General features: G+C 34.9%; 2 protein-coding genes across 7 annotated transcripts; both read left to right on the forward strand.

Moving 5' to 3' along the window:
• The first annotated feature begins 758 nt into the window (after positions 1 to 758).
• ddrgk1 (DDRGK domain containing 1) lies at positions 759 to 16,260 on the forward strand. The gene is made up of 9 exons (XM_079871927.1): positions 759 to 953; positions 2,008 to 2,154; positions 6,493 to 6,629; positions 7,860 to 7,961; positions 9,447 to 9,569; positions 11,896 to 11,934; positions 15,164 to 15,220; positions 15,300 to 15,348; positions 16,071 to 16,260. Exons 1-9 carry the CDS (start codon positions 866 to 868, stop codon positions 16,235 to 16,237), a joined length of 909 nt encoding a protein of 302 aa, XP_079728053.1. The 5' UTR covers positions 759 to 865; the 3' UTR covers positions 16,238 to 16,260.
• A 1,476-nt stretch (positions 16,261 to 17,736) lies between these two features.
• LOC307158922 (uncharacterized protein) lies at positions 17,737 to 26,706 on the forward strand. Of its 6 annotated transcripts, none has more exons than XM_079871931.1 (5): positions 17,737 to 17,975; positions 18,560 to 18,735; positions 21,250 to 21,411; positions 23,122 to 23,434; positions 25,518 to 26,706. In XM_079871931.1, the coding sequence occupies exons 1-4, from the start codon at positions 17,947 to 17,949 to the stop codon at positions 23,397 to 23,399; spliced, it is 645 nt and encodes a 214-aa protein (XP_079728057.1). In that variant the 5' UTR covers positions 17,737 to 17,946; the 3' UTR covers positions 23,400 to 23,434; positions 25,518 to 26,706. The 6 variants fall into 6 exon arrangements, with proteins under 6 accessions (XP_079728057.1, XP_079728060.1, XP_079728061.1 ...); XM_079871933.1 differs by having other exon boundaries at positions 17,739 to 18,023; XM_079871934.1 differs by having other exon boundaries at positions 17,738 to 18,023; positions 18,526 to 18,735; positions 23,122 to 26,706.
• The last annotated feature ends 895 nt before the right edge of the window (positions 26,707 to 27,601 follow it).

Here is a 27,601-nt window from a genome sequence, read left to right on the forward strand (position 1 = left end):
AATTATATTATATATATATATTATTAGGGCTGTCAAAATAAAAGTTTGTGTTTACATAATATATGTGTGTGTATGGAGTATAATTATTTTCTATATATAAATACACACACATGCATGTATATATTTAAGAAATATTTGCATGTATATACTGTGTATATATATTTATATTATATATAATTTATATATAAATAACATATTTTTCTTAAATATATATGCATGTGTGTGTATTTATATATAGAAAATAATCATACACGTACACACACATATATTATGTAAACACAAACTTTTATTTTGGATGCGATTAATCGTTTGACAGCCCTAATATATATATATATATATATATATATATATATATATATATATATATCCTGAAATCTATATTATGTTTATAAATGCAAATTCCCATACGAAATATAAAAAAGTAAATTAATTATATTCAAATAAATAGTAAAAAGTAACAAAAATATACAAGCACATACATTATATTAACATAAATACTAAGAAATATTCAAATAAGTAAATAAATTATATTAAAATAAATATTAAGAATTATTCAAATAAGTAAAATCATTAAATAAGTATATATACAAGTTAAATGAATTAAGAGGAGAATAGACGATTGGATGAATAAGTTAATTTAATTATATATTAATATTATATCATTAGTATATTGTATAGTAAATACAAGTGCATCATTAATGTGCCATATTACATTATATTTATATTTATTACGTTATTCCTCCACGCCTGTATGGGTCGCGCTGTGAGACGGAAGTGACGTGTGATCAAGACTTACGTCAACTTCCTCTTTCTGCACGGAGCTGTTTGTAGTTAGCAGTGCTAATTTTATTTATTTGTCAGCGAAATGGATGTGGTTCTGTATATCGTGGCTGCGATTATTCTGCTCGTTCTGATCGTGTTTGCTGTGAGAGTTCGTGGACGGACGGAGGAAGGTGTGTGTACATATGGACATTAATGCAGTCAGTGATGCGACAGAGCAGCTGTCATTAATAACCACATATTACTGCTCTTATTAAACTCATAATCTCAGGAAAAGAACATTTACTTAGTTTCAAGTATTTATAATATTACAGACTTCTTAATACTGTGTGAGAAAAGCATTTTGCTTTCACAATAAATATCATTCCAGAGCTGATTTACTTTTAGTTTTCACTTTTGCATCTTAAAAACTAATTTTGTAAAATCTTTTATTCCCCTCAAAATGTCCATGAACCTCCTAGAACAGCGTTTTCACATGTGGAAAAGCTTAGAGGAAAACGGTGTAAAAATGTACAAATAAAAAAATATTAAAATTAATTAATTATATTAAAATAATAAAAAGATTAAATAAATAAGAAAATCAATTGTTAAAATAAATATGAAAAAGATTAAAATAAATAAGTAAATAGATTATATTAAAATAAATAATACGAAATATTACAAATAAATAAGTAAATAAATTATATTAAAATAAATTATAAAAATATTAAAATTAATATGTAAATAAATTGTTAAAATAAAAATTTAAATAAGTTAATAGATTATATTAAAATAAATAATACAAAAGATAAAAAATAAGTAAATAAATTATATTAAAATAAATAATAAAAAATTAAGTTAATAGATCAAAATAAATATGTAAATAAATTGTCAAAATAAATTAAAATAAGATTAAAATAAATACGTAAATGGATGATATTAAAATAAAATAAGTAAATAAATTATATTAAAATACATACATACAAAATTCAATGATATTGTTATAATTACATAAATAATTTGATTAAAATAAATAAATACTAAAGAAAGAATAATACATCTAACAGTACAGCACTACAGTGAGGAGAGAAAACAATGTAACTTAATAGAAACTGATTATAAAATTGATTTAAAATGTAAGTTTTAAAAAAGTAATGAAGTCTAGTATGTAGTGTGTGTTTACACACAGACATCTCTAGCTGTGTGTGACCTGTGGGCCTGAACTCTTGTGTTCTCTTCTTCTCTCAGCGGACCGTGAGGACCGTCGGGATGTGGCGTCTCGATCCGTGTCTCGTCCGCAGGCTCCAGAGGAGCGTCCCGTGGGAATGCCCCGCCGCCGGAGAAACCTGCACACCCGAGTGAGCGCCCAGCGGGCACAGCGGGCATCGGACAACGGTACTCGATCAGCACAGTCATTCATAAACCCCTGATCTCCACGCAACACTGTAACAGTGACAATCAACACCGTCATTCATAAACCCCTGATCTCCACGCAACACTGTAACAGTGACAATCAACACCGTCATTCATAAACCCCTGATCTCCATGCAACACTGTAACAGTGACAATCAACACCGTCATTCATAAACCCCTGATCTCCACGCAACACTGTAACAGTGACAATCAACACCGTCATTCATAAACCCCTGATCTCCACGCAACACTGTAACAGTGACAATCAACACCGTCATTCATAAACCCCTGATCTCCACGCAACACTGTAACAGTGACAATCAACACCGTCATTCATAAACCCCTGATCTCCACGCAACACTGTAACAGTGACAATCAACACCGTCATTCATAAACCCCTGATCTCCACGCAACACTGTAACAGTGACAATCAACACCGTCATTCATAAACCCCTGATCTCCACGCAACACTGTAACAGTGACAATCAACACCGTCATTCATAAACCCCTGATCTCCACGCAACACTGTAACAGTGACAATCAACACCGTCATTCATAAACCCCTGATCTCCACGCAACACTGTAACAGTGACAATCAACACCGTCATTCATAAACCCCTGATCTCCACGCAACACTGTAACAGTGACAATCATCACCGTCATTCATAAACCCCTGATCTCCACGCAACACTGTAACAGTGACAATCAACACCGTCATTCATAAACCCCTGATCTCCACGCAACACTGTAACAGTGACAATCAACACCGTCATTCATAAACCCCTGATCTCCACGCAACACTGTAACAGTGACAATCAACACCGTCATTCATAAACCCCTGATCTCCACGCAACACTGTAACAGTGACAATCAACACCGTCATTCATAAACCCCTGATCTCCACGCAACACTGTAACAGTGACAATCAACACCGTCATTCATAAACCCCTGATCTCCACGCAACACTGTAACAGTGACAATCAACACCGTCATTCATAAACCCCTGATCTCCATGCAACACTGTAACAGTGACAATCAACACCGTCATTCATAAACCCCTGATCTCCACGCAACACTGTAACAGTGACAATCATCACCGTCATTCATAAACCCCTGATCTCCACGCAACACTGTAACAGTGACAATCATCACCGTCATTCATAAACCCCTGATCTCCACGCAACACTGTAACAGTGACAATCAACACCGTCATTCATAAACCCCTGATCTCCACGCAACACTGTAACAGTGACAATCAACACAGTCATTCATAAACCCCTGATCTCCACGCAACACTGTAACAGTGACAATCAACACCGTCATTCATAAACCCCTGATCTCCACGCAACACTGTAACAGTGACAATCAACACCGTCATTCATAAACCCCTGATCTCCACGCAACACTGTAACAGTGACAATCAACACCGTCATTCATAAACCCCTGATCTCCACGCAACACTGTAACAGTGACAATCAACACCGTCATTCATAAACCCCTGATCTCCACGCAACACTGTAACAGTGACAATCAACACCGTCATTCATAAACCCCTGATCTCCACGCAACACTGTAACAGTGACAATCAACACCGTCATTCATAAACCCCTGATCTCCACGCAACACTGTAACAGTGACAATCAACACAGTCATTCATAAACCCCTGATCTCCATGCAACACTGTAACAGTGACAATCAACACCGTCATTCATAAACCCCTGATCTCCACGCAACACTGTAACAGTGACAATCAACACCGTCATTCATAAACCCCTGATCTCCACGCAACACTGTAACAGTGACAATCAACACCGTCATTCATAAACCCCTGATCTCCACGCAACACTGTAACAGTGACAATCAACACCGTCATTCATAAACCCCTGATCTCCACGCAACACTGTAACAGTGACAATCAACACCGTCATTCATAAACCCCTGATCTCCACGCAACACTGTAACAGTGACAATCAACACCGTCATTCATAAACCCCTGATCTCCACGCAACACTGTAACAGTGACAATCAACACCGTCATTCATAAACCCCTGATCTCCACGCAACACTGTAACAGTGACAATCAACACCGTCATTCATAAACCCCTGATCTCCACGCAACACTGTAACAGTGACAATCAACACCGTCATTCATAAACCCCTGATCTCCACGCAACACTGTAACAGTGACAATCAACACCGTCATTCATAAACCCCTGATCTCCACGCAACACTGTAACAGTGACAATCAACACCGTCATTCATAAACCCCTGATCTCCACACAACACTGTAACAGTGACAATCAACACCGTCATTCATAAACCCTTGATCTCCATGCAACACTGTAACAATGACAATCAACACCGTCATTCATAAACCCTTGATCTCCATGCAACACTGTAACAGTGACAATCAACACCGTCATTCATAAACCCCTGATCTCCACGCAACACTGTAACAGTGACAATCAACACCGTCATTCATAAACCCCTGATCTCCACGCAACACTGTAACAATGACAATCAACACCGTCATTCATAAACCCCTGATCTCCACGCAACACTGTAACAGTGACAATCAACACCGTCATTCATAAACCCCTGATCTCCACGCAATACTGTAACAGTGACGGCAGAGGAAGCGTTACATTTGTAGCGAAGTTCATTGTTTTGGCTACACTTTACAATAAGGTTCATTAGTTCACATGAACTAAGGATGAACAACACTTCTACAGCATTTATTAATCTTAGTTAATATTAATTTCAACATTTACTAACACGTTATTAAAATCTTGTTAACATTAGTTAATGCGCTGTGAACTGACATGAACAAACATTAATGTAAAGTGTTACACTGGTCAATTTTGCTTCGTTCAGACTAGTGGAAAGAAAACATAAAATAACACAATAAACATCATTCCAGAGCTGTAATAAAACATATTAAAATAAATAAATAATGAAAAGATTAAAATAAATAAGTAAATAAATTATATTAAAATAAATAATAAAAAAAAAATTAAAATAAGTAAATAAATTATACTAAAATAAGTAAATACATACATACAATTTTATTGAAATAATTACATAAATAATTTGATTAAAATAAATAATGAACAAAGAATAATAAATATAACAGTACAGCACTATAGTAAGGGGAAACGTTTATTTTTAATTATAAATTAATTATATAAATAATAACAAGGATTAAAATTAATAAGTATGTTTAATTCCTATTTAAATTCTAAATTGTTTATATATATATATATATATATATATATATATATATATATATATATATATATATATATATATATATATATATATATATATATATATATATATATATATATACAACTTGCCTGATTTTTATTTTAAAAAATCCTAAAAATATTATGTAAATATTATGTAAAATGTCCTTTGGTTCTTGAGAGGCACTATATAAATAAAACATTATTTATTAATATTATTGTGAAATGTATTTTTCTGGCTATTGACAGTATTTTGTTATTTCCCTGTTTATTACTGTGAAGCTGCTTTGAAACTATATGTATTATACCGTATAAAGCGCTGTTTAACTGGACTAATATTTCAACAATTCAGACATACTTCAACAAATTTTGAGCCCGTCTTAATCCAATGTCTGGTGAACGTTATGCAAATTAGTGCATATTTAATTGCACTCATTTGCATATTTAAACAACCTTTCACAAATCGTGTAATACAGAACGGTGTACCACGATTCATCAACAGGAGGAAGTGTTGTGATCACATTATATTAGATCATATTTGTAAATAATGGAAATATATCGACACTTGCTGTAATTGCATTGAAATTGTAATTGCGTTTAATAAAATTAAATAATGTTTTGGAGGCAAAAAAAAGTCAATATTTTCAGATCTGTCAGGTGTTCACTGCAAAACATGCTTTTCTCACTCAGTATTTGTGTCTTGTTTCCAGTCCAAATATCTAAAAAATTCTTAAATCAAGATGCATTTACTAAAATGACATAAAATGAAATGACATTTCTGATAAAAAAAAAAAAGAGTTTTTTCTTACAACATTGGCAGATAATTTTGCTTGTTTTAAGCAAAAATTCTCTTAATTTATTTATTTTTTATCAGGAAAAAGATATAATTTCTTATGTCATTTTACTCCTCTAGTAAATGCATCTTGATTTAAGAATTTTTAGATATTTGGACTGGAAACAAGACACAAATACTGAGTGAGAAAAGCATGTTTTGCAGTGTTTGAATGATTTAGTCCACCACTGTATATCACAGAAGAGGTTTTCAGTGAACTTGAAAGTGTTTATCTCTCTTCAGAGGACAGTCCTGTGGAAGCCGATGAGAATCAGGAGGACCGGCCAGCGTCTGAAGAACGACCTCAGGCCGCCGGGAAAGTGGGAGCGAAGAAACAGAAGAAGCTGGAAGAGAAGCAAGCGCGGAAAGCTCAGAGAGAGGTCACGACACCACCGCCACTGTGGAGTCAATGCTGCATTCATGTTTATTTGTGGAATATTATCTAGGCTCATTTATTCATATTTGTAAAACACAATACATATTTGTTACTCCTCTGCGTTTCTGATCAGATTGACCGTTGTATTATTTGTAGGGCTGGGTATTGACACAAATTTCACAATTCGATTCGATTTTGATTCACAAGCTTGCAATTCGATTCCGATTCTATTCAATATCAATTATTTTGGATATCGGGCACAATACATGGCAAATTTTCTCAAGGAAAACAAATCTCTTAACTAATGCAGTAATCTATGAGAGTCAGTTGTAGCCTTCTAGGCTTCATTAGCCTACTATAATATTGAAGGTAAAAATCAACTGATTTGTATACAAACTCTTAAATTACACATTTATTCATTTTTATAATAATAAAGTTATATGAAATATAAACATTTAAATGGTGTCTGTCATAAAAACTCGCCAGATTTATTCAAACATGCATTAAATATTGAAGAACATTAAAAAATATAATGAATATGGTGCATATATTTAGCAAAATGCTCCTCTCTAGAGTTAATTTTTCTAGCTGACTAACGAGTTTATGGTCACTGGATATGGTTTTTCTGAGGTAAATGTGACGTTGCATGACATTGTTTACAAGATGTTTTACTGATAATTGTACTCTATCTTTTAACACATGTTCAGATGCTCGTTCATGTTTATTTCGCGCTGTAACTGGTGTTAAGGCGGAAGAGAAGATCATGTGCTTCTCTCGAGCTGAGCCAGAGCGATCTCACGCCGCAGTGCCAAAACGCTAATTATGCTTATGAATTTCGTTAGAAAATGGACGTAATTTGAAATCTGAGACTTTGTTTCATATCAATAATAACAAAGCACAAAGATTATTGTGATTTATTGGATGGGATGCGCGCTACAATGTTCCATTCATTCATCAACTGAAAACAGGATGACTAATCGACTCTTGGGATTTAAGAATCGATATCGGTTCGTAAAATCGAGAAATCAATATTTTTTTTACCCAGGCCTAATAATTCGCACATTGCTTTCTGTTTGTTTGCGAGTCGAGTTTTCCTTTGCAAAGCAGATCGAGTTCGTTTGCAAAATGCTGGATTTGTTTGTTTATGGCACAAAATTCACTCCATATGCTAAATCTCACGTTTCAGACGTATTAGACGTATGGTGATTAATGTGTGTGTGTGTGTGTGTTTTAGGCCGAGCTGGAAGAGCGAGAGGAGAGGAAGAAGATGCAGGAACTCCGAGATCAAGAGAGACAGAAAGAAGAGGAGAAGGAGAAACTGCAAGAGCAAAAACAGGTCATTTTGACAAATAACGCTTTTCTGTTTGGCGACACTGCAAAACATGCTTTCTTACTCAGTATTTTTGTCGTTTCCAGTCCAAACATCTACAAATTCTTAAATTAAGTTGCATTTACTAGATGAATGAAATGCCTTTAGATATTATGTCTTGTTTACTAGGGAAATAAATCAAAATTAAGTGAATTGTTGCTTAAAAAAATCTAAATTATCTGCCAAAGGGGTCAGAAAAATAATGTTAATTCAAACAGAAACAATATTATTTTTCTTATCCTATTGGCAGATCATTTTGCTTGTTTTAAGCAACAACTCATGTAATTTTGATTTATTTCCCCAGAAAACAAGACATAATATCTTATGGCATTTTACTCATCTAGTAAATGCATCTTGATTTAAGAGTTTTTAGATGTTTGGACTGGAAACAAGACAAAAATACAGAGTAAGAAAACACTTACTATAGTAAGTGTCAGAAGCGGGACTTTTATTTTGACAGCGCTGAGAACCCAGATAAGCAGAAGCACCAATTCTCTGTCTTCATCAGTTTATGGTCTTTGTCAAACAATGAAAATCAAACGCTTTAATACTTTGTCCATATGCTGTCGACATGTAGTAAAAAACGCATTTTCTCCGTGGGGAATTGATCACAAATTAATTCATTTTCAAATGATTTATTCTTTATTTTTAGGGATGCACGATATATCGGCCACCATATCGGTATTAGCCGATATATGTCAATTTTTAATGTTATCGGCTGATTAAAATTTGGCTGATATATTAAAGCCGATAATTAATGCATTATTTCCTTCAGCTGAGACACTTCAAATGCGCACTGTTCAACATGATAGTTTTTAATTGATTGAAATATTAAAATCACTTCAAAAATGGAAAATGCAGTAAAGAGTAACATGTGCAGCGCAAGTCTGTCATATCGGCTACATTACATTATCATGAGAACATCATAATTGTGTGTTTGAGACGTGGATTTTAATAGTGAGACTTTTGTTTTTGTAACGAGGCTCTCAAAAATGATATAAAAACTTGGATTTAGATTTATCAGCCGATATATCGGTTATCGGCTTTCAGATATAAAGAATTATCGGTTATCGGTATCGGCTGAAATTTTGATATCGGTGCATCTCTATTTATTTTAGCAAACATTATGTAAAATACATATAAATTCCATTGCAGAAATGATGCATGTGTTATTTACTACCTTAAAATAGGGCTTTATTTTGGCCATCGCCGACCTAATCTAACCAAGATATTGGCATTGGGCATCAAAAAATAATTTAGTCGAAGCTGCTTTATATGTGTAATTCACTGTGAAACAGTCAGCTTTCCTGCTTAAATATCAGTGAAAATATATATTTTTAATTTCTTTTCTTTACTTTATATGTGTAATTCACTGTGAAACTCATGTGGAACACTGAAAAACAGCTTTCCTGCTTAAATATCAGTGAATGTTTGTAACTGTCTCGTCCACAGGAGGATGAGTTGCGTCGTGCCAAAGAGGATCAGGAGCGGAGAGAAGAGGAGGAGTACCAGCGGATGAAGGAGGCGTTTGTGATCGAGGATCAGGGAGAAGCAGAAGAGCTCGACGAACAAGAGGTGCGTTCCTCAGAACATCTGCGGCCCGGTCCATCCGGTGCTAAAGTTACTTAAGCCCCTTTCACACAGAGATTCCGGAAAAAATACACGGATAAAGTGACATGGGATTTGACCCGGGTTCGTTTGATTTTGGTTCATTCACACTGCCAGTGATTTTCCGGAATCAGAGAGTGCGTTCACACACAACCCGTAAAAATCCCGTAAAGACACGTGACATCGATGTGACTTGTAATGTCTCAGAAGCGTCTAAAGTTTGCTTATGAACTGTGATTTCTCTCGAGAAACCACGCTTGTGCATTTTTTTCTCTGATTCGATCATAAACTTGCTCATTACGTACCGTTTCACAGCTGGCGAACGATCCCGGCTTCAGCAGCATCACTACGACACGGCATTATTACGGATTTTGTTCACACAGCGTGCATTCCGGGACTGATCACGGTAATGTTACTAGGTCCCCAACTCGGCATCAATCCCGGGTCGTGTTTGCGTTCACACAGAGGGCGTTCTGGCAATTTCCCGGCAATTTGCCGGGATCATCGCACTGTGTGAAAGGGGCTTTAATGTTTAGTGATGGGAGTGAGTGTGTTTGCAACAATGTATCCGTGCACACCTGCAAAGGTTGTAAAAGTTTATTTTAGGGTCATTCCTGGTAGTTATTAAAGGGGTCATGACATGGATTTTTTATTTTATTTTAATATGTTCCTTGAGGTTCACGTATAATTTTAATAGTTTTTTTTGCACGAAAAACAAATATATATGTAGAAAAATTATTATTTTTAACCCTCATTCTGAGCCTCTGTCAGAAATTATCTTTAAGCGTGGCTCCTTCAAAGTCTCCCTTTAGTAAATAATTGTATCCCTTAAAACACCAAAATGACATATTTAAATGTTTTTTCTGTCCTGTCCATCCGATGAAGTTATTTTGTGTTTAGTGACGGGAGTGAGTGTGTTTGCAACAATGTATCAATGCAAACCTGCAAAGGAAGCTGGGTAACGCTTTATTTTACAGTGTCCTTGTTACATATGTTACATGTACTTACGATAGTAATAACAGTAAAATATGCATAGTTACATGCAGCCAACCCTCAACCAAACCCTAACCCTATAGTAAGTACATGTAGTTGCTTAATATTACTCAGTACTTAAATATATAATTACACTGTAACAATGACACCTTAAAATAAAGTGTAACCGGAAGTTGTTACATTTGTTGTATGGTTCATTTATTAAAGGGGTCATGACATGGATTTTTTTTTTTGCACGAAAAACAAATACATATGTAGAAAAATTATTACTTTTAACCCTTTTTCTGAGCCTCTGTCTGAAATGATCACTTTTTACAGTGCACCTTTAAAGTCTCCCTCTATCTGATAATTTTATCCCTTAAAACTCATCTTTAATCACCAAAATTACATATTTAAACGTTTTTTTCTAGAAGAAAATCTTCATGCCTTGAATGTAACTCGACACCCTTGCCTCATTTAGTATGCACGGTTCTATGAATATGCAGATGAGCCCTGCCTCCACTCACTCACTCAGCTCAGAGATCCACTGGTTGGCGATCACACGTTGATCTGATTGGTTACAAGGTAGTTTGTGACGTCAGAAACACCAGCGATTTCAAAGCGTGTTTTTGAGACTGTCTTTGGTTCACTGCAGTTTTAAGGAGGAAATACTCAGCAATGCTGTCGACTTATGAACTTACACATGGTTTGTCTTAAAGCAGATTAAAAACACCACATAGACACATAAACTACATTAAAAGCTGGATTTACACCACAGGGGGACTTTAAGGCTTGTCAGTAAAAGCCACTGTTGTGATTGGCTAACGTCACTGCACAGGAAACGGTATCAACACACACTCACACTGATCCATATGATACCATAATTTACAAACAAAGCATTATGAAATCATTTACTCAGGGTTTGTGATGTCAGATCCACTACAGTCGCTGCTTCATCGTTCAACTAAAGTTTCTTTGTGAACTCTCTCCATTGCAAAACAATCTGCAGTCAAATGCTCCGAACAAACATATAATCCTGTGACACGATCCGGGACGCCATTATAATAAACCATCCACTGTTCCTGATGCTGGGATCTTCTGATGCTGGGATCTTCTGAAGTCTTTACAGAGACTCAGACCAACTGGATAAACGTTCTGTCACTCTTGCGTTTGTCCTGTTGTCGACAGACTCAAGCGTGTGGAGTCCGTCAGAAACTGAACCTGATTTCTCGTGTCATGACCCCTACAGGCGAGACACTACAGGCGAATCTGGATGTAAAGCAGAATCTATCAGATTTTAAAGTTATTTTGTGTTTTTCAGTCTCGCAACCTTCTGCAGGAGTTCATCCAGTACGTCAAGGTAAAGTGTGTCCGTTATACATTCAGATTAAAGCTGTTGCATTCATATTAATGAGTTGAAAGGCAGCGGTGAGTTGAAATATGCCTTTTATGATAATGCACTATAAAGTATGATATGCTGTACTAATGAAAGATATTTTATTATAATTGTCTCTCTTTATTTGGAACTTGAATGATGCGCTTAAAGCGAACGATCAGAGGAAGCTTGGAAGCTTGTTTTATGGAAGCTTGTTTCCGCCACAGAATAAAACATTTTAAAAGATAATTGCGACTTTTTATCTCACAATTCTGACTTTATATCTCACAATTCTGACTTTATATCTCACAATTCTGACTTTATATCTCACAATTCTGACTTTATATCTCGCAATTCTGACTTTATATCTCACAATTCTGACTTTATATCTCACAATTCTGACTTTATATCTCACAATTCTGACTTTATATCTCGCAATTCTGACTTTATATCTCGCAATTCTGACTTTATATCTCGCAATTCTGACTTTATATCTCGCAATTCAGACTTTATATCTCACAAATCAGACTTTATATCTCGCAATTCTGACTTTATATCTCGCAATTCTGACTTTATATCTCACAATTCTGACTTTATATCTCGCAATTCTGACTTTATATCTCACAATTCTGACTTTATATCTCGCAATTCTGACTTTATATCTCGCAATTCTGACTTTATATCTCACAATTCTGACTTTATATCTCGCAATTCTGACTTTATATCTCGCAATTCTGACTTTATATCTCACAATTCTGACTTTATATCTCGCAATTCTGACTTTATATCTCACAATTCTGACTTTATATCTCACAATTCTGACTTTATATCTCACAATTCTGACTTTATATCACGCAATTCTGACTTTATATCTCGCAATTCTGACTTTATATCTCACAATTCTGACTTTATATCTCGCAATTCTGACTTTATATCTCACAATTCTGACTTTATATCTCGCAATTCTGACTTTATATCTCACAATTCTGACTTTATATCTCGCAATTCTGACTTTATATCTCGCAATTCTGACTTTATATCTCACAATTCTGACTTTATATCACGCAATTCTGACTTTATATCTCGCAATTCTGACTTTATATCTCACAATTCTGACTTTATATCTCGCAATGACTTTATATCTCGCAATTCTGACTTTATATCTCACAATTCTGACTTTATATCTCGCAATTCTGACTTTATATCTCACAATTCTGACTTTATATCTCGCAATTCTGACTTTATATCTTGCAATTCTGACTTTATATCTCACAATTCTGACTTTATATCTCGCAATTCTGACTTTATATCTCGCAATTCTGACTTTATATCTCGCAATTCTGAATTTTTATATCTCACAATTCTGACTTTATATCTCGCAATTCTGAATTTTTATATCTCGCAATTCTGACTTTATATCTCGCAATTCTGACTTTATATCTCGCAATTCTGAATTTTTATATCTCGCAATTCTGAATTTTTATATCTCACAATTCTGACTTTATATCTCGCAATTCAGACTTTATATCTCGCAATTCTGAATTTATCTCACACAATTCTGACTTTATATCTCGCAGTTCTGACTTTATATCTCGCAATTCTGACTTTATATCTCGCAATTCTGACTTTTTATATCTCGCAATTCTGAATTTTTATATCTCACAATTCTGACTTTATATCTCGCAATTCAGACTTTATATCTCGCAATTCTGAATTTATCTCACACAATTCTGACTTTATATCTCGCAGTTCTGACTTTATATCTCGCAATTCTGACTTTATATCTCATAATTCTGACTTTATATCTCGCAATTCTGACTTTATATCTCACAATTCTGAATTTTTATATCTCATAATTCTGACTTTATATCTCGCAATTCTGACTTTATATCTCACAATTCTGACTTTATATCTCGCAATTCTGACTTTATAACTCACAATTCTGACTTTATATCTCGCAATTCTGAATTTTTATATCTCACAATTCTGACTTTATATCTCGCAATTCTGACTTTATATCTCACAATTCTGACTTTATATCTCGCAATTCTGACTTTATATCTCACAATTCTGACTTTATAACTCGCAATTCTGACTTTATATCTCGCAATTGCGACTTTATAATACGCAATTGGGAGATACATATTCAGAATTGGGAGATATAAAGTCCAATTCAATTCTCTTTTTTTTTTTTTTAACTCAGAATAGTTTATATCTCACAATTCTGACTTTATAACACACAATTGCGTATTATAAAGTTTACAATTTTTAAAATAAAATTGCGAGATATAAACAAAAATAGAAAAATAGTCAGAATTTCAAGTATATTTCTCGCAATTGCGAGTTTATATCTCATTATTCTGACTTTATAACCTGCAATTGCGACTTTATATCACATCATTCTGAGATAAAAAGTCAGAATTGTGAGATAAAGTCGCAATTACCTTTTTTTATTTTTCACTCTATGGCGGAAACAAGCTTCCATTGATGATTAATATCAAATTAATGAATCAGTCTTTTTTATGGAAATCAAAACCGATTCTGATTCAATTAATCAATTCAAAGGTGTTGAAGAGTAGTAAAATAGGCACATTTGTACAGAACTGTGATGCACATCTTGTGTAAATATAATGTGAAGCAAACACAGTCAAACCAAAAGTATTCAGACCCCAGATATAATGTTTGATATAATTTCTACTAGTGTGATCAGGACACTATAGTTCATTTCTGTGAGTGAAGAGAGCAAAATAAAGTAAACTGTGAGATATTATACACAATAACTCTTCATCCAGTGACTAACAGTGACATTTATACACATTTGGGCCCAAAAATGATTCCTACACTTTGAGCTGATCATGTTTTGCTGAAGTGTGTTTTCTTTAATTGCTAATGCTCTTTTTACACACAGACTGAACACAATGAAGCATTGCTTGGTGATTGGTTGAGCTAAACTGGTATTATCTAATTGTGTAGTTAAATTTAACAGCTGACAGATATTCAACATAATTCATGTGTGAGACAGTCTAACAGAAGGACGGACAAAACCAGTCAAATATCAACTGAGTTCTGCTCATATTTTATTACCATTTTCTAAACTATAGCGAATAAACTGATAATGTGAGAAATGTTGAAGGAGTCTGAATACATGTTGGTTTGACTGTATATCTACTACAACAAAATATATTTATGGCACTTGTATTCACTTCTATCTCAGAAATCGAAAGTGGTTTTGCTGGAGGACTTGGCGTCTCACTTCGGCTTGCGCACACAGGTCAGAGTTCAGTGCCACAGTTTTGACTTCTGAACACATTTGAGTGCTTTAAGCTGATTCATGTGTTTCTCCACGTCAGGACGCTATTGCCCGACTCCAGGACCTGATCGCAGACGGTTCCCTCACAGGTACGAGTGTGTGACTTCATCCTGATGCAGAACACACACTTTACACCATTACAGCAGTTCCTCAACCTTCCTGTTTTTTAGAGATGCTCGATATATCGGCCAACATGTCGGTATCGGACGATATTTTTAATGTTATCGTTATCGGCCCAGTAAGAAAATTTGTCCCGATAAATAATGTATTATTTCCTTCAGCTGAGACTCTTCAGATGTGCACTGTTCAACATGAGGGTTTAAATTGCTTGAAATATGATTGAAATCACTTTAAAAAAAAAATATCGGCTCATATCGGCTACATGAAATTATCATGAGAACATTATAATTGTGTGTTTGAGACATGGATTTTACTGGAGAGACTTTGTTTTTGTAACCAGGCCTTTAAAAATTATATACAAATTTGGATTTAGATTTATCGGCCGATATATCGGTTATCGGCTTTCAAATATAAAGAATTATCGGTTATCGGTATCGGCCAGAATTTTGATATCGGTGCATCTCTACTGTTTTAATAATACAATACAGGGTTTCTGCTGATCTTAAAGTCTTAATTCATACGTTCACAAATTATGTCCAAAAAAACAAATGTGGGCGGGGCTTGATTTTGTCCTTGTGGAATTGATTGGATGGTTGTGGTTTGCTATTGGTGGATCTGATGTGAGTGACAGGTTATAGCCCCGCCCTCGTCACCAAAGAAGAGATTAAGATAATCTGGTGTGTTTCTCCAGGAGTGATCGACGACCGAGGGAAGTTTATCTTCATCACGCCGGAGGAGTTGAACGCTGTGGCTCAGTTCATCAAGCAGAGAGGACGAGTGTCCATCACTGAACTCGCTCAAGCCAGCAACACCCTCATCAACCTCACGCCCGACATCCAGAGCACACCCGCAACATAGAGGCCTTATCTTCTCGTCACGAGGACTTGTGAATCAAGAGGGATGCAGCGGATCATTTATAGTCTGTCATGCCAGAACTGCGGATAGAAGCTCGTTTCTGACACGGAGTGAAACAATAAAAGAAAGGAAACTTTATATCTCACAATTCTGATGTTATTTCTTGCAATTCTGTTTAAATCTCACAATTCAGAGTTTATACACTGCAGAAAATGCTTTTCTTATTTAGTGTTTTTGTCTTGTTTCCAGTCCAAATATCTAAAAATTCTCAAATCAAGATGCATTTACTAGAGGAGTAAAATGCCATTCGATATTATGTCTTGTTTTCTGGGGAAATAAATCAAAATTGAGTGAGTTGTTGCTTAAAACAAGCTAAATTATCCACCAATGGGGTCAGAAAAATAATGTTAATTCAAACAGAAACAACATTGGAAAATAATTTTGTCTTTTTTAAGCAACAACTAACTTAATTTAAATTTATTTCCGAAGAAAACAAGACATAATATCTAATGGCATTTTACTAATCTAGTAAATGCATCTTGATTTAAGATTTTTTTTTGATATTTTAACTGGAAACAATAAAAAAAAAAAATACTAATAAAAACAGTTTTTGCAGTGTCTCTCACAATTCTGATTTAAAAAAAAGTCTGAATTGTGAGTTGTAAACGATTATAAAGAATAAAGAATTTTTAGTCATGAACAAAAAATAGCAAATACCTTTTTTTATTTTTTATTCCATGGCAGAAACCTGCGGTGATATTTGCCTTATTTCAGCGCAGAGGAATCATTTTCAGTGCTTGAGGAGGAGATTGTATATCATTAGTCTCACACGCACATCTCAGACGGGGTTCTCATGACTGTGGAAACATGAGGGGATTTTAAAAATGATCACTAGTTTTGATTTTCATAGTATATTTTTCTATCAAGGATCAAGTCTACAATATTTCATGCACTTATAATGTCTGTTAAATGATTGGTTAAGGCCTTTATCACAAACAACTGAAAAAGTCATGGATGTTTATTGGTCAGAAACTGGGAACCCTGTCACTGTGGACTGTCCTGTCCCAATAAAAAATATCTCGAAAAACTACAGTTGGATTTATTGTAATGACATTTTAAACATGTAAGGCTTTTATTGTTTATTTTTCCTTAAACTAGCTGGTCGTCTTTATTATTTTGATTCTCCCCAGCAGTATCGAATGTGAAACGGAAAGCATGCATATGAGAGGATTGCTTTATTCTCGGCAGGAATTATAATTGTTTACTGGTTGTTTGGCTTGTGACATTCATTTCCCTGAAGCACAACATTTTCTATTTGCACATCATTTTTATATTGGTTTTAAAGATTTAAAAATACAGCCAGGGTTTATATATAGGATAGGATACATTCTGCATCAGGATAAACAGAAAAAATAAAATAAAATCAAAAGAACTGTGAGTCAGATGTCTCGTGTTGTGCATGTGTGTCTTGCATGTGTGCGTCGAGCCTCTAGAGGGCGCTGTGTGAGCGGAGCTGCGCATGCGCAGTGTTCTTCATCTGCTTATGTTGTTGATTCGTTCCGTGTTTTAAACCGCCACGATGAGCTTTTATGCGCTGGAGATTTAAATAACGTGTTCAGAAGACATATCGTTCATCTTTATCTGTGTCCAGCATGAGAGGTGCAGAAAATCGACGCTTTGTTTAGCGTAGAGAATGTTTTATAGCGGTTATAATGTCACGAGCGATTCTTCGACTGCCAAGGTGAGAAACGTCGTTTTCATTCGGTGACATCACGCGGAACTCTGTCAGGTATTATGCCAATTTAATCTCTGTTTTGGTTTTGTTTTCCTCGAATGGTTTGTAATGCTTAATATCGCTTTGAATGAGTTAGTTACAGTCCTGAGACCGGGGCTACTTGTCACGTGATCTGGACCAAAGGGCAGGTACGGGTGTTCACGTGCTTGTTTTATGTTGTGATCTTGTAGTTTATTAATTACGTTACATTATCTCTAGGGTATAATATATATATATATGGAGAGAGAGAGAGAGACTTTAAGTTTTGTGTCTAACTGTAAAAAAAAAAAAAGAGAGAAAAAAACCCCTGAGAAATATTCCATAATATTCACTAATGTGACAACTAGCCCTAATCTTCTACACAAGTGCACTTTATGTGTGTCACCAGACAGTAATATTGCTGGTGTTTCTGTTTATGAGGAACCTTAAACGCTCAAAGTGTGCAAAAGCATTTGAATTCAGTGCATAAGATGCATGATATGGGCATTTTTTCCCTTGAATTATTGTTTCCACACAGAATGTGCTGCTTTTAAATCCCATCTTTCACTCAGCATGACCCTGGCGTTGACCCCTGCGGCCGTGTGCCAGTGCTTCACTCTGGTGTCGCTGTGCACGTCCATCGCAGACCCAAACTGGATCCAGGTCCAGAACTCCTCCAATCCCGACAGCAAACTCATCTACGGCGTGGCCTTCACGATAAACGCGTACCAGAACCGCACCGACACAGGTTTGATCCGATACTTCTGGATTTTCCTATAAACACAGTACTTATGTAAGATAGTGATTAGTGCTATCACAAACCCTAAAATTTACATAGATGATCAAGACAGAATATGCTAATCAATGACTAGAAGATAACTCCACATAATCTACATAAATTCATCAACTAACCATTCAGAAATGTTGTCTACATGTTGTCACTTCTTCTTGAGTCTCTCCATCATTGTCTGACTCCGGTTTGAACATAAAAGGCTAAAAGTTTGTGAAATTTTCAGAACGCAAGATGTTGAAGCTCCGCCCCCTGCGCCGGGAGCAGCAGCTCATTTGCATTTAAAGGAACAGACACAAAACTGCGTTTTTTCTCACCCTCAAAAAGTGACAATTTTAACATGCTATATAAAAATATCTGTGGGGTATTTAGAGCTAAAACTTCACACACACACTCTGGGGACATCAGAGACTTATTTTACATCTGGTGAAGAGGGCATTATACCACCCCTTTCATTTAAAACCCTGGTGTTCACAATGAAAAGCCTCTCAGGCTACGTCTACATTAGTCCGGATACATTTCAAAACGTTTCAGGCGTTTTCCGACGTCATCTCGCAGGTCTTCTGACAGGATAATTTTATTTAGCAGAATATCTCTTCATTCCCTGAAGCGTCCAGGTCGCACTCACTCACCATTACATGTTTGGTCTAAAACGCTAAAACTGCTCTCATGTTTTACCGCCGGACAGCAAATGTGAGTAAATTCTGTCATCTTTGCTGGACTGTGATATGAAGAGTGTGTGAAGTAACAAATTTTAGCAACTGTGTGAAAGTGAACAGCACAATACTGGTATAAACATGAATATCTAATTGGTACAATATGTGTCACATGACTAAACTTACGTCATCGTTCTTAAATACCTCTGTTTTGACAGTCCACACTACAACGCGAAAACAGCGTTTTCAAATTTATCCGTGTTTTCAAAAAGCTTAGTTTTCATTAATAAAAACGCCGCCTCAGTGTGGACGGACGGAAGGACGGAACGGAGAGAAAAAGATGCGTTTTCAAACTAACACATGGTTCACATGGCTATGAGGAATCGATAAATAATTCTGTATTATTCATTTTTAAGGCCAGACAAGTAGTTTGTTGCGGTCAATTTGTAAAGAAAGACTACACGCCTGCGCACTATATATTCAAATGCGCATATCTATAGACTAAACACGTAATAAGCATGTGCAAGCCGTCAGCGTTTTCGCGGGTTTGCGTTTTTTAAGGTTTGCGCAGAGATTACCCCTTTTTAAACATGGCTTGCACCTTGGAACCTGTTTCAAGGTTTGCGTTCTTGAGCTCCTAACACTGTGTTGTGCGAGTGAGCGGCCGGAGCGCGTTAAGGGTTTTCTGTTAAAACGGTGTCGTTTAACACCGTGTCCTAACCAGACGCGATGTGATAAGATTCCAGCGACAAATAATGTGTCTGCCCACACTAGACGCGACTGCAAGATGCGTAAAAAACAATCAAAACCCACAGCCAATCAGAACAGTGTGTGGGCGGAGTCAGCCAATCAGAACAGTGTGTGGGCGGAGTCAGCCAATCAGAACAGTGTGTGGGCGGAGTCAGCCAATCAGAACAGTGTGTGGGTGGAGTCAGTTAATCAGAACAGCGTGTGGGAGGAGTCAGCTAATCAGAACAGTGTGTGGGCGGAGTCAGTTAATCAGAACAGCGTGTGGGAGGAGTCAGCTAATCAGAACAGTGTGTGGGAGTCAGCTAATCAGAACAGTGTGTGGGCGGAGTCAGCTAATCAGAACAGCGTGTGGGAGGAGTCAGCCAATCAGAACAGCGTGTGGGCGGAGTCAGTCAATCAAAACAGCGTGTGGGCGGAGTCAGCCAATCAGAACAGCGCGTGGGCGGAGTCTCGCGGCACCAGAGAGTAATCTCGACGGCACTCGCATTAAAATGGATAAGTCGCTACATAATCAAATTCACAAATATTACACCATTTAAACATTATTAAAAATACACAGGCTACTGAGTTACTAAAACAATCTTTGTCAAAGAATACACTTGTTCACAGTTTGAACGTTCTTGTTTCCATGTGTTTAATTTGAAGATCTGAGGTGAATTATCCATTGTTGCTTTTACAGCCTCAAAGTTGGAGCACTAAATGATATTCAGAGTCACATGACACGCTTTTAACATTAAATAAAGCACATAAACAGCGCCTGAGATCATCATCGCCACACTTTGTGTTTGTTGTTCCAGCGCAACGTCGCAGAAAAATAGAAACCGTTTCTAAAACAGAATCGTCACGTGTCGCCGTCGCTCCTGGTTAGGACAAACTCTCTGATCAACATGGAGAAGAGGCTTTTATGTCGCGTCGCGCAATGACTTTATTCTAGATCTGCTGTAAAGCCTAAACACTCTCTGTTTCTGTAATCTCCTGTTATCACTGTAAAGCTGCTGTGAAACGGTCCGTATTGTTTAAAGCGCTGAATAAATGAAGGAGACTTGACTTGTTCTGGTGTGTGTAGGTCCGTTGGGTGGATTGCACGGATGGGGAATGTGGCTCCTGTATTCGCTGGCCGCTCTCAGTTACTGCGCCGTCTTGTTTTCAAGCTCCTCATTCCTGATGGATTTCCTCGGAGCGTCTGTCAATCAATCCAAGCTGGTGACATCACTGCACGTCTCCACAGGTGACATCACTCAACCTGAACTCACTGCACGAGTGTGATGGGGTCGTTCCTACAGTCAAACCAAAGTTTATTCAGACACGTTGGGTTTTTTAAAAGAATATTTAGATATTTGGACTGAAACGAGACAAAAATACATCTAGATTTAAGAATTTTTAGATATTTGGACTGAAACGAGACAAAAATACATCTTGATTTTCAGAATTTTTAGATATTTGGACTGAAACGAGACAAAAATACAACTAGATTTAAGAATTTTTAGATATTTGGACTGAAACTAGACAAAAATACATCTAGATTTAAGAATTTTTAGATATTTGGACTGAAACGAGACAAAAATACATCTAGATTTAAGAATTTTTAGATATTTGGACTGAAACGAGACAAAAATACATCTTGATTTTTAGAATTTTTAGATATTTGGACTGAAACAAGACAAAAATACATCTTGATTTTTAGAATTTTTAGATATTTGGACTGAAACGAGACAAAAATACATCTTGATTTTTAGAATTTTTAGATATTTGGACTGAAACGAGACAAAAATACATCTAGATTTTTAGAATTTTTAGATATTTGGACTGAAACGAGACAAAAATACATCTTGATTTTTAGAATTTTTAGATATTTGGACTGAAACGAGACAAAAATACATCTAGATTTAAGAATATTTAAATATTTGGACTGAAACGAGACAAAAATACATCTTGATTTTCAGAATTTTTAGATATTTGGACTGAAACGAGACAAAAATACATCTAGATTTAAGAATTTTTAAATATTTGGACTGAAACTAGACAAAAATACATCTAGATTTTCAGAATTTTTAGATATTTGGACTGAAACTAGACAAAAATACATCTAGATTTTTAGAATTTTTAGATATTTGGACTGAAACGAGACAAAAATACATCTAGATTTAAGAATATTTTAGATATTTGGACTGAAACGAGACAAAAATACATCTTGATTTTCAGAATTTTTAGATATTTGGACTGAAACGAGACAAAAATACATCTTGATTTAAGAATATTTAAATATTTGGACTGAAACTAGACAAAAATACATCTTGATTTTCAGAATTTTTAGATATTTGGACTGAAACTAGACAAAAATACATCTAGATTTTTAGAATTTTTAGATATTTGGACTGAAACGAGACAAAAATACATCTAGATTTAAGAATATTTTAGATATTTGGACTGAAACGAGACAAAAATACATCTTGATTTTCAGAATTTTTAGATATTTGGACTGAAACGAGACAAAAATACATCTAGATTTAAGAATATTTAAATATTTGGACTGAAACGAGACAAAAATACATCTTGATTTTCAGAATTTTTAGATATTTGGACTGAAACGAGACAAAAATACATCTAGATTTAAGAATATTTAAATATTTGGACTGAAACGAGACAAAAATACATCTTGATTTTCAGAATTTTTAGATATTTGGACTGAAACGAGACAAAAATACATCTAGATTTAAGAATATTTAAATATTTGGACTGAAACTAGACAAAAAAACATCTTGATTTAAGAATTTTTAGATATTTGGACTGAAACGAGACAAAAAAACATCTTGATTTAAGAATTTTTAGATATTTTACTTTTTTTACTAAGTAAGAAAAGCATTTATTGCAGTGCACCATGATGAATTCATCAAGCATCGCATTTCTTCTACTAATGTGTGTGTTTCTCTCATTTCAGCGGTCAGCTGTGTGTCGGTGCTGGGTGTGTGTGTAGCGTGCATGTGTGTGATCGAACACAACCTGCAGCGAGGGAACCCCGGATCTCAGCCGAGCCGCAGCCTGATCCCCGGGGAAAGCTTCTTCATCCAGATGTTGGGTTTGCTCTTCTCTCTCGCCGCATGTGCTTTCACCATCAAGACTCGGCCAGAACCCGTCAGGTCATGTGACTACCTGAGCGTGGGCGGAGACGACAGTGATACGGAGCCTCTGATTGGTCGAGCTGAGAGGGAGGAGTAAAGTCGTATAGAGTTTAACCTCTATGAAGTAAAGAGGTTCACTTGATTTATGCACTTTATTTCTTATGACGGGAAACAAACGCGATCGGGCAAACTCATGCAAAATTCGGGTGTTTATGAAATTCAGGGTGAATTCGAGTTGAATTGGTCATACAGGATGTAGAATTGGAATGACAGGAAGTATTTATTCAATGAGTTACAGTTCAAAGAAATTCAAAACTTCACTGAGATAGTATGATACTGTAGTTTTTATAAATATTTTAAATTTTGTTTTTTTTATATATTTTCCGTTTTCATTTTGATTTTTATTGTTGTCATTTCAGGTTTTTTTAATGTCTGTTTTTTATTTCAGTTTTAGTTTATTTCAGTACATCAAGTTGAACTAAATGAAAATGAGATATGTTACTGAAATAAAATGTTTGTTTTTTATATTTTTATTTTATTTTGTTATTTTGTTTGTTTTATTTTAAGCAAATAAATTCATTTTCATTTCAATTATTATTTTTTTTTTAATGTCTGATTTTTATTTCAGTTTTAGTTTGAGTTATTTCAGTACATCAAGAACTAAATGTAAATGAGAAATGTTATAAAGTTTTTTTATATTACTTTGTTAATATATACATATAATGTTTGTTTTATTTTAAACACCAACATTTTTTTAATGCTTTAATTTTAGTTTCAGTTAACTATAATAACACTGAAACATATATTTTAATAAAACACAATTAATTTGGACTAAATTACATTTGTTAGTTTATATTCGTCTGAATTAATTTGCCATTTTTCTCTAATATTGTTAAAGCAATTAGCAAACTTTTGTCATGCAGCACCAAATGAAGTCGTCTACCATAATAATCCATAAAATCACATTAAATTTTTTACAACAAGATTCACATTGGCTTTCTAAGTGAAAAGAAACACAGCTGCTGTATATGAATTAAAAACAAATTTCATTCTAAAAATGAAAAAATAAAAATTTTCTTAAAAATAGCCAAATTTTATGTTTAGCCAAAAATAAATGTTTTGGATTTTATTCTAATTTACTTTTATGATTTTATTTTTTATTTTTGCACGGTTAAAAAAAATAAAGAACAATAGAATACAATGTGGGGGATAGGCAAAAACTGTAAGGGCTTATTTATTTATTTCACCTGATATTTAATTAAATTAACTTCATTTACAATTCTGTATCCTGTTTGCTACTTCAATTATAATTCAGTTCAGTATTCAATATTGGCTCAATATTGGCTTCACTTCAGCACTACCACTATTATTACTGCCAGAATTATGGGAAATGTAGTTTTTCTGTAAGTATGATCATTCCATCATGACTTGAGGTGCTTCACGCAGTAAAACTCTCAGTTTACTCTCGGACCAAATACAGAAACCACTGAAGTCACACTCGGTTTGTTTCAGGGGTTTAAGAGCAGAATTACATGTGAACGCTCTAAATGAGCTCCTTTATACTGAAACAAACTCAACAGCCTTTATGCTGCATAATCATATTTAATATTCAATTTACAGTGTGCATAAATAAGAGGAAATCATATAATGTTGAATCTGACCAGGTGTGAACCGAAAGTGGACTGAGACCCGATCAGCATTCACTTGGACTAAACTGAGATCAGAGTCCGCTTTCTAATGCACATACAGTGTAAAAGTTCTTATTCACTTCACTTAAAGGGAGAGTTTCGATCTTGTAAAGACGAAAACTAAGTGTAAAGTGTGAAAAGTAAGATATTCAGGGCTGATTTCATCTCGCTGGCGTGCTTTCTGTGGAGAAATGAATCAAACACCGATCCTCAGTGTGCCTTGAGCTTCCTGGAAGAACTTTTATTTTGTAATGGCACGTGTCTGAAAAGAGGTTCTAGAGCTGTTAAAGGGATACTTCAACCAAAAAAATAAATTAAAATCCTGTTATTTATTCACCCTCCGAGTTCTAAACCTGTGTGAAAAAAATACTATGGAAGTCAATGGGGTCCAAAAACGGTTTCTTCAAAACATTCTTCAAAATATCTTCTTTTGTGTTCAACAGAAGAAAGAAGCTCTTACAGGTTTGGAACAACATGAAGATGAGTAAATAACTCTTAAAAAATAATATAATTTTTTTTATTTTTAGGTGCACTGTCCCTTTAAATCATCGGCTCCCTCTTCAAAACATCAATAGATAAGCATTACGTTTTCTAGCTAACATTGATCTTGATGAATCAAATGAATTCTGTCTCATACTGTATTTGTATATCCCTCTTTTAAACAGAATAATATTGTACCATTTGTTATTCTGTTATTTCAATGTAATTATGATGTGTTTCTGTCATGTGATTTCATGTTATGTGATTCAGAATATAATGCACAGATTGTTATGATATATTTAGAGAGTCTTAATCTCATTTATGTGCATTTTTGAATGAATCTCTGCATATTTCACAATAATCTTTCATTTTGAGACATGGCAAACACTGTGATTTCAAAAAATATAAATTCACACTGTGTTTCAAAGAGGAAATATAACATTTTTGTTCATGTCTGGTGAAGCCATTGCATTTAATTGTGTGTAATACAACAACAACAAAAAAAGATCATATCTTCATTGTTTCTTGTCCAAAGTTGAGCTTCAGACGTGTTAATGATCTGGACTGTTCACTAAACGAACCTTCATGGTAACAGTGGAATCATGGGAAGTCGTGCCTTAATTTCTCAGCTCTAATTAGACTCGTTCTCCTCCGTCACATGACACCAGCTTGTGCTCCAGTTGGATGGAGACCATCGCCATAGTAACCTTGAGAAGTTGTTAATGTCACAGATGAATTTGTGAATGAGGAGAGAGAAATATTAATGTGACGTTCATCAACGGCAGGGTTATATTAGTTGTGGATGTCAAACCGTGATTAAGGTCTGAACTGAATGGTAGAATAGAAATAATGTGGAATTGAAGGAAAGCTGATATTTGCACTGGAAGGACCGTGTTTATTATGAGGAGAAAACAATCTTCATCTCAAATGTTTCATGAGTTTGTTTTTAAAGCAATGCATGCGTAATATATATTCGTTCTGATGCTGTCATTTATGCCTGATGAATCTTTGCATATTTAAATGAAGATAAAGCTTTGAACAATACAACGATCTCACTTTATTTCCTTTATCTTTACTAATGAAAAGCAGTTGTTACATTGACAATATATTTTCACAGCGTTTATTAATCTTTGTTAAGATACAGTTGTTCTTTGTTCATGTTAGTTGAAAAATACACAGCTTTTGGTTTTAATAATGCAATTAATTACTAATTTAATAAAGATACTTAAAGTTGGATTCATGAAAAAAAAAAATGTTTTTAGGAAAGTAAGATCAATTCTAACCCACACCAATAAAAAACAATGACATGGTAACACTTTATTTTACAGTGACATTGTTACATATATGTTACGTTACTATAGTAATAACTAAAAATTATGCATAATTACACACAACTAAACCAAACCCCAACCCCTAAGTTCCTAACCCTATAGTAAGTACATGTAGTTAATTATTATTACTTGGTACTAGTAAGTCCCCCCTGTAGTCATTAACTTTATCCCTTAAAACTCATCTTTGATCACCAAAATGACATGTTTAAATGTTTTTTCCTTGAAAAATGCCTTAAAATATCTTGAATGTAACTCGACACCCTTGCCTCATTTAGTATGCGCGGTTCTATGAATATGCAAATGAGCCCCGCCTCCACTCACTCCCTCAGCTCAGAGATCCACTAGTTGACGATCACACGTTGATCTGATTGGTTACAAGGTAGTTTGTGACGTCAGAAACACCAGCGATTTCAAAGCGTGTTTTTGAGACTGTCTTTGGTTCACTGCAGTTTTAAGGAGGAAATACTCAGCAATGCTGTCGACTTATGAATTTACACATGGTTTGTCTTAAAGCATATTAAAAACACCACATATACACATTAAAAGCTGGATTCTCACCACAGGGGGACTTTAAATGTATAATTACAGTGTAACAATGACACCTTAAAATAAAGTGTAACCCACTTTACAATAAGGTTCATTAGTTAACATTAGTTAATGTATTAACTAACATAAACTAACCATGAGAAATGCATTTGTTACTGTATTTGTTAATCTTTGTTAATGTTAGTTAATAGAAATACAGTCATTCATTTTTAGTTCATGTTAGTTCACAGTGCGTTAACTATTGTTAACAAGAT

Source organism: Squalius cephalus (assembly GCF_949319135.1).
Source record: "Squalius cephalus genome assembly, chromosome: 5".
Taxonomy (NCBI): Eukaryota; Metazoa; Chordata; class Actinopteri; order Cypriniformes; family Leuciscidae; genus Squalius; species Squalius cephalus.

Coding starts and splice junctions, on each gene's coding strand:
- ddrgk1 (XM_079871927.1), top strand. CDS start 866: ATGGATGTGGTTCTGTATATCGTGGCTGCGATTATTCTGCTCGTTCTG. Junction 954..2,007: donor TCGTGGACGGACGGAGGAAG/GTGTGTGTACAT, acceptor TTCTTCTCTCAG/CGGACCGTGAGGACCGTCGG. Junction 11,935..15,163: donor AGTTCATCCAGTACGTCAAG/GTAAAGTGTGTC, acceptor CTTCTATCTCAG/AAATCGAAAGTGGTTTTGCT.
- LOC307158922 (XM_079871931.1), top strand. CDS start 17,947: ATGTCACGAGCGATTCTTCGACTGCCAAG. Junction 17,976..18,559: donor GCGATTCTTCGACTGCCAAG/GTGAGAAACGTC, acceptor TCTTTCACTCAG/CATGACCCTGGCGTTGACCC. Junction 21,412..23,121: donor ATCACTGCACGTCTCCACAG/GTGACATCACTC, acceptor CTCTCATTTCAG/CGGTCAGCTGTGTGTCGGTG.